At 54.0% G+C, this 12,299-nt stretch overlaps 1 protein-coding gene across 9 annotated transcripts in view; it reads right to left on the reverse strand.

Annotated features, from left to right (window-relative positions):
• Nucleotides 1–893: 893 nt before the first annotated feature.
• Nucleotides 894–12,299, reverse strand: part of Tspan9 (tetraspanin 9) — a 185,477-nt gene continuing 174,071 nt past the window's right edge. For all 9 annotated transcript variants that reach the window (XM_052720237.1, XM_052720234.1, XM_052720236.1 and 6 more), the window contains 6 exons: nt 6,797–6,988; nt 6,475–6,549; nt 6,146–6,247; nt 5,367–5,498; nt 4,876–4,959; nt 894–4,065 (listed from right to left, as the gene is read on the reverse strand). In XM_052720237.1, the coding sequence (XP_052576197.1) occupies nt 3,994–4,065; nt 4,876–4,959; nt 5,367–5,498; nt 6,146–6,247; nt 6,475–6,549; nt 6,797–6,988 (657 nt within the window). In that variant the 3' untranslated portion in view covers nt 894–3,993. The remainder of the gene's footprint in view (nt 4,066–4,875; nt 4,960–5,366; nt 5,499–6,145; nt 6,248–6,474; nt 6,550–6,796; nt 6,989–12,299) is intronic.

Below are 12,299 nucleotides of genomic sequence, written 5' to 3' on the forward strand. Positions count from 1 at the left end.
ACTTTATCCAAAACTTGGGATAAAGTCCTGGAGATGTTGGAAGCAAGCCATTGCAGGTTGATGCTTTGGGACAATCTGGTGTCAACATGGCCACTCTCTTGAAGGAGGGAGACACTGATACACATCTGGAGGGCTTTGAAGCTGCCCCACCTCCATCTCAGCCTCTAGACTCCTGCACTTGTTAATTCCATCTCTGCTTCCTCACTGGAGATAATGGCACCCAGTGAGCCAGGGCAAAGAGAACTCTGGGCTGCCCTCATCCGCAATTTCTCACTGTAACAGTCTAAGAAAGCCCCAAAGCTAGAACCCAACTGGGGCAGCAGGAGACTCCCACACCAGGGAAGCACGGAGGCCCGCAGGATTGGCTGACATGCCTGCCAGTCAAGTTATGCTTCTGCCTCCCCCGTGACCATCCTCACAGACTCTTATGTCCAGGCTTTCTTGGAGGCTGTCTGGTGCTACCTGGAAGGATGCTGCCTGGGCCAAATGGCATCATGAGGTCCCCACACTCCTGGAAAAGACAGCAGGCTCAAAGGAACCTTCAGGAGCAACAGAGGGGTTGGGGCAAGGGTGTACCTATCCTGACAGCCTTCCCCACAGGAAGGAAGGACCTGTTTCTCACTCCTCCCACATCTGACCACAGGACCAGCCAACTGTGGGTGACCAGTCACTGAGGTGGAATGCAGAAGGCTTTGAGTCACTGGAAACCCCTGATTAGTCTCCAGGTCTCCACAGAGGGGACAGAGATCCATTCACTCTGACAAATCTGACACCCAGGCCATGAGAAAGAGATGAGGTCCTCTTACAGGGGACTGTCTGGTCTTCTGCTGGGTCCCTCCACCAACAGCTACATGAAACAGGTCACGGCTCAGGGAAGAAAACACACCACTGAGTAACAGTCTGCTTGTGCTTTTGACACATTATTGGTTTTTATTTAAAAACATGCTAAAAACATGGTGTTCGGTAAAGCAGGGCCTGGGATGTAGGAGATGCGGACAAGGCATTGCAAGCAGAAAGTGCATTCGAAACCAATAAGCGTGCACTCCTGGCTCTCTGGCCACCCGGGGACAGCAAGGCATGTGGAGGCCCAAAGGCCGGACTCCTCCGAATGCCCACTGAGGGAGAGGAGGCCAGGACCCCACCATCATGGAGGAGGGAAGGGAAATGAGAGAACAGGAACATGGGAGGGGACCCCGGACCAAGGGGCTGAGGGGCACGGAACAGACCCCGAGCACCTGGCACCCGGCTCCCCTTCCTGTGCCATGTCCTGCTTTAGCACCTCCACCAGCGGGTGGGCAGGGGGCCAGAGAAGGGGGCAACAATTCCATCCACTTCAAGTGCCTGGAGGCTTAGCCACTCAGTTCTAAGTTAGGCCAGAACACGTGCGAGGGGGAGAGCTGAGGTGCTGGCCCAGACTGGCCCAGAGACAGGATGACACTGTCCGAGCTCCAAGAGCAGAGGCACAAGGAGACTTGCGCCTTGACACCTGTCAGGCACCTGAGAGCCGTTTCCAGACCCTGCCCACTGAGGCCCTCTGCTAGCCGGCTGTGGAGAAACGCCACAGCTACGCCGGGCATTTCCTTGAAGTCACCTGCAAACCAAGAGGACTTTCCGAGTCTGGTCTGCAGACTGCTCGTGGGGGACCTAGTGGAAACAGCTTTGCCTCAGGCAAGGCAAGAGCAGGTGAGGGAGGTCTCATGGCGGGATTGTCCTCAGTGAACTCACAGCCAAGAGGATCAGAGCTGGCCTCACCTGGTGTGGCCGTCTAGTGTATGGGGGCCATTCCCCGAGACAGGCAAGGGGTTCAGGACACCCACCCTGTGCATGGAGACCTCTGTCCCATGTAGACTCTGCAGATGACCGCACAGCCACACCCAGCTAAAGCAAGAAGGCAGTTTGGGACTTGTGGTCTGGCTCTGCTGAACAGACAGCTGAGGTGGGGCTGCTGAGGGTGGGGAACTTCGGCTGCGGCTCCTCTGGGGACTAGCACCACCCTGAAGCACTCTAGAGACCTGAGGTGGCAGGGAGGCTAAATCCTTCCCGGTGTCCCGGGAGATGTACTGTTGATATTAATGGAAGTTAAAAATCCCACTGATAGGTACAAACAAACCCGCCCACTCCGCCCACACAAACCTGTTATGCAGCAGGCGCCACATTTTTTCCTTCCGATTGTTGAATGGGTCTACCTGAACTCTGTATCCTGGGGTCCCCAGGGAGGTGGCTGTTGTTCCCCTAATAACACAGGTCCATCTCCTGGAACTGGCCAACTCTGTCCAAGTTGCTTAGAGCCCCCTGGTATCCTCTCTCACCCCCAAAACGTGAACCCTGGACGCACTGAAAGTTCCCCATCCCTGCCCTGCCTTGTCTGTTATTCAAGGAAGTCAGAGAGGCTATCGGTTGGCTGGGTGGTGTGGCTAGGTGGGGGAAGACCTGGCCCGGTGGGAAAGAGTGGTAAGGAGTCAAATGGCAGGGGGAAAGCAGCTGCCACATGAAGCCCGTGGCACTCTGGATCCCAGACGGCTGCTGGGCCAGTCCCACAGCCTTGCCTTTACTCTGCTCACGGAAGGGCAAACTGGGTATCAGTGCTGGCAGAACTGCGGCTACAGCTGGGAATATGGCCTGCCTCCATCTCCTCCGCCCGGCACGGGGCGTCCAAAACGAGGGCCTTCTCCCCAGTACTGCTGTGGCCATGTGAGCCTGACTTCTCAGAGTTCTGGGTCTTGTCTTTGAGGTTACGTGGGATGTGATGCCTGCCACCCAATGTGGACAGCAATGGATCCTAAGGAGGGAGGGTCCTGAGACCTATGGCCCTTTCCCTTCCCCTCAGTAGGGAAGTCTGAGTGAGTCAGGTGGGGTTGACCACAGATGCCAACTCTGCCTCCCCTCCTGGTAGTCCTGAGACTCTGTTTCAGTCTGGGAAGCTGAACACGTCAGCTTCCTCTGCCCAGAACAGGGTGGGCAGAGTGGGATCTGAACCAGAGGAATCCGTAGCAGGAATGTGTGAGAGTGACCATCTGGGATGCAGGATGCATGTGGGTCAGGAAGGAAGCCTGCAGAGGACTGAGAGAGGAGGAGGGAAATGACACAAACTGGTCGGATTGCCGCCCCCCAGCAAAGCATTTCACTACCCCGTCCTAAGCATCCCCTACAGATGTGACCCCCCCAGCTCAGGCACCACCCCATCACTCCTGAGTAGGATGTCCCACCATGCTTTATATCACACCTGTCTCTTCTGGCCCTACCCATGGTTGCCAGGCCTGGGTATCATGGCTGCACCCTCTCTTTGAGGTGAGTTCTGGGAGGGAAAACCTGGCACTTCTCACCCTAGAGCCTCATGAGTGTTGCACAGTGATGTGTCCTCACTGAAAGTGGATGGGGGTCCTTTCTCCCTACCCATCCCCACCCACAGGAAAAGGAAACTCAAACCGTTATGGAAATCAACACAGTAAAAAGTTATAAATCAGAAAGCTAATCCTAAACTTATCTGAGAGATAATATTCCTGAATAATCATAATCAGAGTAAAATAAAAAAGTTACACTATAGTATAAAAACCCAGGCAGGGTGCTCCAGGGGGCCCAACCTGGTGGTGCCACACTGCACCCTGGCCGGCTCTCTGGCTGGGCAGCCATGGACGGCAGTGGCCTTGGTGGGGCAGACTCTCCACCCCACACAGGGACAAGTGTCAGCGTGAGGAAGGGCAGGGGCAGAAGCCCATCAATGCAGGGGCTTCCTCTTTGACACCCTGCCCACCCTGGTGTCTTTGGCAAATATGCAGGTACAGGAATCCAGGCGCCCAAGCCCTGAGGTCTCTGCATGATGCCTCCTCCCTGGGCCTCTGCCCTCCAAAAGGTCCAAGGTCAAGGATGTGGGCAGGGGAGGGCAGGCTGGCTGATGGAGCAGGGTGGCCATCGGAGGGCAGACAGGAGACACAGATTCAGGTCCTCTCCCCTGGCACGTACAGTGTCCGGGTGGGGCCAGGCGCTGCCAAACGCTCAGGCATCATACTTTTTACCCGTCCGGTGGATGTGCTGGAACAGAGTCATGGAAAAAGCCATTCCCAGGATCTGAAAGACAAAGAAAGGACTTTAAAGGGATGCTCTAGTGGCCTGGGGTCTGACCTCAGTTTCACAAGCTTGGGACTGTTCTAGAGAATCTAATGTAAGAGTGGGCATAACCCAGTGTACTGGAAAGTGAGCTGGGAAACAGAGAAAGCATAGTCTAGGAGACGCTCCTGGACGCCCAGCTGAAACTCCACATAGGAGAATATAGTTCAATCCCTTTGAGCCAGATGTGCAGAAGGCCACACATCCCCAGGCTACTCACATGCTAACCTTTCAGAGGCCTGGGGAGAAGGCAGAGTGCATACAGGACCTGACCCTCCACATGGTAAGAGGAGCTGAGGTAGGAGAGCAAGGACGGAAACAGAGTGGTAGGAGGCATTAGAACTCATGCCAACCCCTTGTTTGGTTCTAGAATACATGAAGTGATTTCTTTGGGCATAGGCATCTTAAACGACATTAAATCTCATTTATGCTCCTCAAGCAGAATCCTGAAAGCAGGTGGAGACACAGAGGTGCAGGCAGAGGCCACTTGTGCCGTCACCCAAGGTGCCAAGTGTCCTATTATTAAAGCTGATGACCCAGGGCACTGCGTATCTTTGGCTCTCATGGAAAGCATGTCGGATGACACTGGCTCTGACATCTAGTCCAGGGTCCCCACTTAGCACTGAGTGCCACCTCGCTCACTGCACCGGGATGGCTTCACTGCTGGGCCTGGACACTCTGCTCCCTCACACAGAAGGCTGTGTAAGCACCAGGTTAGCCCTGCTCAGACTCTAACCCGCCCAGAGGTCGGTGTGCCTGGAGTGCCCTCACCTGCATGATAAGGATGCACATCCCCACTGTACCCAGCACGTGCTTGTTGTCATCGAACCACAGCTTCACCTTCTCATAGCAGCCCTGGGGAGTGAACCACGGGTTAAGGTCCTGGCACAAGGCTGAGTTCCCAGGAGCCTGGCCCCACATGTTTTGCCCCAGTCCCTGTCTGTGCTCTTAATTCCATTAAGCCCCCACCCCCAGTATCAGCCTCCAACCCCCAGGCTCCACCTGCAAAACTCAGCTGCATAGCCTCAACCCATCTAATTCCCTCCCAAATGTGGTGCCAGCACACATGCACGTGTGTGCGTGTACACACACACACACACACACACACACACACACACACACACACAGAGCCACTGGCTTCACTCCAGCGTACCCCTCTCCCCATCCCACAGTAACTAACTCCCATCACTCCTGCAGCCCGGCCCATCCAGTACACAGGCTTCTGGGATCAGTGAGCCCGAGGCACGGCTCCCCAGCCTCACCGTTCTCCACAAGGGGGTGGTGGTGTTGTGCCCACAACCCTGGGAGTTCTCCATGCAGCAGCGGTCAGGAACTATGTTCTCCCCCAGCACTGGGTACCAGTCTGTGTAGTCGGTGACTCCACAACACCGCATCTGTGGGAGGAAGAGAGGCCGGATATGCCACTGCAGACCCCATCTTCCGAGGCTTTCCTCTTTCAGGCCAACTCCACCAAGGCAGCCACCCAAGAGCAGAGCAGGAAGGAGAAAAGGAGCTTCTTCTTGTCTCTTCTTGGAGCTGCAGCAAGCTCCCCCAGAGGTAATACGCCATTCCTCTTTCCTAGACCAGTGGGGTGGGGCAAGGCTGCTGTCCCTTGGGGCTGGGCACTATGTGGGGCAAGAGAGCCTGGCCCAATACTTGCTCACCACCACCTTAAGTTCCTTGCTTTGTGGTATGGACCCTAGCCGAATGCCAGCCCATCCACCCGCCATTCCCTCCGAGGGTCTATGTGGGGTACGCATTGGGGAATAGAGTCAACATCAGAAGCTGTCTCCTGAGCAAACACGATCTGGTAACTCCTATCCTTCATCACAAAGCTTAACCACTCACTACAGTTCCTCAGGCCTGTCCACTCCTGCGTGCACGTCATGGCACCTCCTGTACTCACCCCTCCCCAGTACTATCCCACGCTATTGTCCGACACTTCGAGTTTAGGCAAATGCCCCAGTGGGAGTGCTTTCCCCAACAGCCCGGGTACCCCAGGCTTGCCCCATCCCAGGCCATGCAGAGACCCGAGCCGCACCTCAGCCTGGATGATATTCCAGGCATTCTTGAGCCCCACGTTGTTCTCGGTGTTGTACAGCAGCAGCCCTTCTTTCAGGTCCTGCTTGGCATTCTCGTTCACCTGGTAGATCAGGGGCAACACCACAAGGTGGCTGAGACCAGGCCACTGGCTTTCCTCCCCAGAGGAAATGATGGAGTGGTGTTTCCAGATGGGGAGGGGAAGTGGCTAGAGGAGGACCCTCAGGCCTCCTGCCTAGCACTCGGCAGGCTCTGCAGCCATGGCTCCCCTGGCCTGGCCCATCCCCGGGGCTGTGTGACCTCCCACACTGCTCCCCGCTGAAGGCTTACCTTGTCCATGTAGACAAAGAAGAGGATGAGCAGGATCAACTCTGCCAGGAGAATGACCAACAGCACGATGAAGAACTGGAAATGGAAGTCCAAACATGGGTTCGGGATAGTGGCAATGGCCAGGGGCAGGTGCTAACAGAGCATGAGGGGAGGGAGACAAGGGATGGGCAGGGTTCTCAGGTCTGGGAGGATTCACCTACTCCTAAGCAAACCCAGACAGACCACATGTCACAGAGTGAGAGGGACAGAACATTATAGAAGCAATTTCCACAGACTTAGGTTAGGGAGCCCCAGGAAGCAAGGAGCATGGGGTCCAACTTACACTGAGGAGCAAACACTTGTTTTCCTTGATGGCCCCAAGGCAGCCCAGGAAGCCTGTCACCATGACAATGGTGCCTATGGCGATGACGAGGTTGGCTGCAGACAGCGAAGGGAAACTCGGGGAGAAGGTGGCAAAGTTGCCTTGGGACACGGAGAGCCAGATGCCCACTCCAAGCAGCCCGCAGCCACAGAGCTGGAGAGAGAAGAAGCCAGTTAGACCAGCATTGCTCCTGCATTCATCTCCCAGAACCCCCCAAGACCCCACCCCTGATGCTGAGCTACACAAAGGTTGTAAAAAGGCAGGTACTGTCAGAGATCCAAAGCCTGTGACACACCCTCTTTGCCACTGCATGCCTCAGTTTCCCCTCCTATACATGGACGAGGCAGCTTCATAAACCTCACAAAGTCTCTCTGAAGAGCAAGTTAAATAAGACAAAGGGGAAAACAAAACAAAAAATACACAAACATGCAGCTCAGTTTACTCTCCACTGGGCAGAGAATGGAGGGAGGCTCAGAATGGCGGCTGGGGGTGGGGCTGTGACTGGAGAAGGAAGGGCTGGTCTAGGGCAGAGGACCCAGGGCACTGGCTCAGAGAGCCAAGACTTCGGTGGGTATCTCCCACTACCCTGAACAGAAGGGCCACATACCCACTGTTCTCTGAAGTCTGAAGAGCAAGTCCATGGGTAAAAGAACAAAAGGTACTCATGGGCTGGCTACGTGGCAGGACACAGGAGTCCATGCTGTCTTCCCGTGTGGGTGAATCTTCAATGTCATCTTTGTGGGAGCCACCATGGAAGCACACCTATAGGTGGGTCTATGAGGGTATTTCCAGAGAGCCTTAACTCAGGTGGGAAGACCCACTCTGCATGTGGACGGCACCCTCCTGTCTGAGGTTAATAAATGGAGAAAGGAACAGAGTGCCGGCATCCCTCTCTCTCTGTTCCCTGACTATAGGGCACACTGTGATCAGCTGCCTCCATGCTCCCGCCGTCATGCCTTCCCCACCCTGATGGGCTGTCCCCTCAGACCGTGAGCCACAAAAATCCCCTACAGTGGCTTTTGTCAGCTATTTTCTCAAAGCAATAAGGTCGACACACTTCACCATCCACGGAACTAAGCCGACTGTGTGCACGATGGCCCTGTAAACCGACCCTCTTCTCCAGCACCCCTGGAGCTCTGACTGAAACCTGGGAAAGCATCCCTTTCACAGCTGCAAGCCTCCACACCTGCACTGTTTTATGCTCTGTTTAATCGACACTCTTTGCTCCCTCCGAGCTCCAGGGAAGTGTGCTGAGTCTGAGGAGCCAATCCATCAGTCAGCCAATATTTATTGAGTACCTACAGCACAGTGTCCTATACCAGAAAAGCTACAGCCACATTAGAGACCTGCCTTCCAGGGGCCTCCATTCTGAATGGAGCTGAATGGGAGCAATGAGAAAGCAGCATCTACCAGTATACAGTGGTGCCAAATAACAGCTGCAGGCATTTAGAAGAGGCAATCACTGTCCTGGTCAGAGACACCAGTTGGAGGGAGCAGTCACCAAAGGCTGGGTGGACACAAGGCAGGTGGAAGACAAGAATTTTCCACACACAGGGAGAGGGTAAATGATAAGGACTTGAGTCACAGGTGTGGACTTACCACTCAGCTTTGCCCGCCCTGACTTTGTGACCTTACAAACTTCAGGGGTGCAGGTGCCCTTCCATGGGCTAATTAGATGGCTAGTCTTGATTGTCTACTTGACGACATCAAGATTAAAACTCAAGAGGCTGAGTACACCTGCAAGGGATTTTTCTTGATTGAATTATTTGAAGTGGAAAGACTCCCTCTCAATCCAGATCTTTTGAGGATCTTTTGAGATCCACCTTAAATCTGGGCCACACCTTCTGGTGGCAGCCTATATCCCTGTATAAAGGACATGGAAGAAGGAGTGCTTGCTCTCTGCCTGCCTGCCCTCAATATTGCTGGCCACTCCATTCCTTCACTGATATTAGAGCCTACTTCTTCAGGATTCTGGTGTATACTAAAGACCAGCTGTGTATTCCAAAGACAGCCAGCCTCAAAGACTGAACAACTACTGGATTCTTGGGGAAGACAGCCATTATTGGAATAGTTGGACCATGGTCTATAAACCACTCTAATAAATCCTGTGTGTGTGTGTGTGTGTGTGTGTGTGTGTGTGTGTGTGTGTGTGTGTGTGTGTGTATGTATGTGTTCGTTCTATAATTTGTTTCTCTAGAGAACCCTAACTAATAAAACTAATAAATATGGAGCATTGTTTGTTGAAAGGCATTTCCTGAGCAGCTACTGGGTGCTGGGACTGTGCTGATTGCCCGACTGTCTGAAGTGAGTGCAGCTCCCACTTGCCAGCTGCTCTCACGGTGGGGAAGGAACACAGACAGACAAGGCAATCCATGCTCAGGCACTCAAGGTGAGGGGAAAGGGCATCGGCTTCCAGGAGTTACGTTTCCTTCACTCATACAGCCCACAGACTCTAACCAGGCACATGGTTCTCAAATGCCAGGCCAAGGAGAAAGCTGTGAACAGTCCTGGCCAACGCCTGCCTGATGGAAAGAAGATTCTCATGGGCACGCACACACATGACCAATACAAGCACAGATAAAATAAAAAGATGCAGTGTGCCATATAAGTAAAGATGCAAGGATGTTCAGAAAAAGGATAGATCAAGTTAAAAGGCCTCAAGTTAGGACCGAGCCTGTCTGTCAAGGAGGAGTAAGCTGCTGTGTGGCTGCCACAGAATGACTGTGGTGACATGTGGCAGAAGATAAAAGAGGCCATGCAGCCAGGGGACAGATAGGACAGAACCTGGAAGGTAGGAAAATGCGGGTGTTCTGCCCCAGGGCTGAGCATGACATGATCCAACAAATGTTTTTGACAATCATCAAAGCTGCTGTTCCCAGAAGAGGCCACTGAGGCAAGAGACAGGCAGCACATGCAGAGACTATGGCAGTGACTTGGGGAGAGCTGATGGCCACACATCAGGTGACTGTGCAGGAGCAATGAAACGTGGTTCAGTGGGAGACAGGCAGTGTCGGAAGTCAGCTGGCCTTGAGGACCGTAGAGAATTCTGATAAATGGGAAAACAGAAAGGTGGCACACACACACACACACACACACACACACACACACACACACACACATGCTCTATTACTAAGCCACAGGTGATTCAAGGATCTGTAAGGGACCAGAGTTAGGTCACATAATGGCTTTTGCACCAGAGTGACCTCAAGTGAGACCCAGGTCAAGGATCCTAGGATTCTGGCCTTCACAAGGCCCAGAGCTACCACCCCTTCAAAGCCATGGAGAGAATGAGTGTGTGCCAATGCCCTCTGTGACCACTAGGTGGTGCTCCTGCCTGGTTCAGAAGCTTGTGGGGTTGGCCTGCGATGCCCTAAACTTGCATCCAGCCTGTCACCCTGACTTTCTTCAATCCGGTCAGTTTTCGGTGCTGCCATCTCAATTTTTCCTTCATTAATCATACCCTGGAAAATTCACGATTTTGAACCAAAGATTTATGGCTCTAGAAATAGGACCCTGGAATGAGAAACAGAAAACCCTCCGGGGCAGGTATTCGTTTTAGATGGAGGAGCCTGGCCTGGGGACTCCTGGGGCTACAAGATGCCCCCACCCCCATCTGCTGCAGCCTCCATGGTGTCTATACCCCAGGCCTGGAATCCTCAAGGCAGAGCCTTCTCCATCCTACTCATCAGGAGCAAGCTACTAGGGTCACTTCTATCTTGGGGAGCTCCTATGGTGACCAGGAGCGTTTCCCTGGGAAACCTCAGCAGTTCAGAGCCTCCCAGGGCCATGTTTCTCCCAACTGGTTCTCTGACTTCACACTCCATGTCCGTCAATATGGTCTTTAAGCTTCACAAATGTCAGCTCAGGGACCTTCTTCCACCTAGAGGATGAGAGCTGAACGCCACACTGCATTTCGTCTTCCTTCCCACCTGAGGTCCCAGTGGGCTGACATCTAGGCAGTCCCAGCACATCAGAACCCGAGCCTGACTCTCAAAACCCCCATACCAGTTCCTCACCTCCCACCAGGCCCCCACCCCTAGTTCTCGGGCAACCTGCTGTGCCACAGGGCATGCACAGTGTGACCCACGTCCTCGGGGTCTCCAGTTGACATTCCACTAGTGGCTACAGATGACCCAGCCCCACCTGAGGCTCCAGGCAAGAAGAAAACAAAGACTTGGGCTTCATCGTACAGCAAATGACACTGGGGAAGGCATGAGAGACACTGCCAGGCTGGGACACTCAGGTGCTGCTCTTCCTGTTTCTGCTACTCCCTAGGAGACCTAACTGCCAAGTTGACAAGCACCAAGACATCCTGCCTCAGCCCCTACCCATACTAGACTCCTCTGTCCTGGCCCTGCTTTTCAGTCTGTGCTATAGAAAGCTGCCAGGACCCCTTTTCCAAAATGCCTCTTTCCTCACATGGGTCTATGTGCCTTTAATATTCTGTAGGCCTCTGAGGCCAGATTCCCTTTAAACTGTGTGGTTCAGATTGGACCACTGCTCTGGTCACTTCTAGCCTAGGCCTAGCCAAGCTTCAGGAATGCTGCCTTCACCTCCTAGACCAGTGAATCTCAGGTAGGAGAGGTCCTGCTCACTGGGGACCTCAGACATGTCTGGAGACACTTCTGTTGTCACAACTGAAGTAGGAGAGGACAGAGGAAATACTCTTGGTATGTAGAGGACAAAGGCCAAGGGACACAGTTGACCAAGCCACAGTGCTCAGGACAGGCCACCACAGGGAACTATTTGGCCCCCGGTACCAAAGAGACTGGGAAACCCTGTCCTGAGCCCCCTCTCCGGCCAGGTGCCAGTTAACTCCTCGAGAACACTGACTGCCACTACGGAGAGCTCCTCTTCTCCCTGCTGACCCAGAAAAGGATGGGGAAGCGGCGGCGCACGCTCTCTGGGAGGCTTCAAGCTGGGGCAGAAGCAGGCCAGAGCTCAGATCGAGCTGATGGCTGTGGGCAAGAGAGAGGAGGTGACTGCAGACACAGGTTTATTGTGGAGTCAGGGAACAAGGCCTGCCCTGGGTAGGTAGGAGGACATGAAGACAGGAAGCCAGCTCTGATGTCAGAGCAGGGTCATGGCCAGGGTAAGGCAGCAGAAGGGCAGGGAACCACCTCCATCCCTAAGGTGGGATCCATTCAGGAAGCATAAGGCCTTGGTGGCCTTGCCAAAGCTGGGTGCCAGAGAGCTTAGTAAGTGGCATTCGAGAAAATTCCCTTCTAAAACCAGAGGGTTATCTCAGCTGAGATGACCGAGCTACCATACAGTCCAAGGCCGAAGAATCTGGGGCGAGGCAGAGTGACTCAGGGGCATCAGGATCCAGCCAATACTAGCACCAACTAAGGGAGGTCATCAGCCCCCTCATGTGGTCCAGGCCTGGTTGGAACCTATTTCCAAGGTTCCAACCCTCCAAGGGCAAGCCGAGGAGGCTCCTATGTTACAAGCTTCCTCTGTAACT

This window comes from Peromyscus californicus, unplaced genomic scaffold (assembly GCF_007827085.1).
Source record: "Peromyscus californicus insignis strain IS unplaced genomic scaffold, ASM782708v3 Scaffold_6__1_contigs__length_162567912, whole genome shotgun sequence".
NCBI lineage: Eukaryota > Metazoa > Chordata > Mammalia > Rodentia > Cricetidae > Peromyscus > Peromyscus californicus.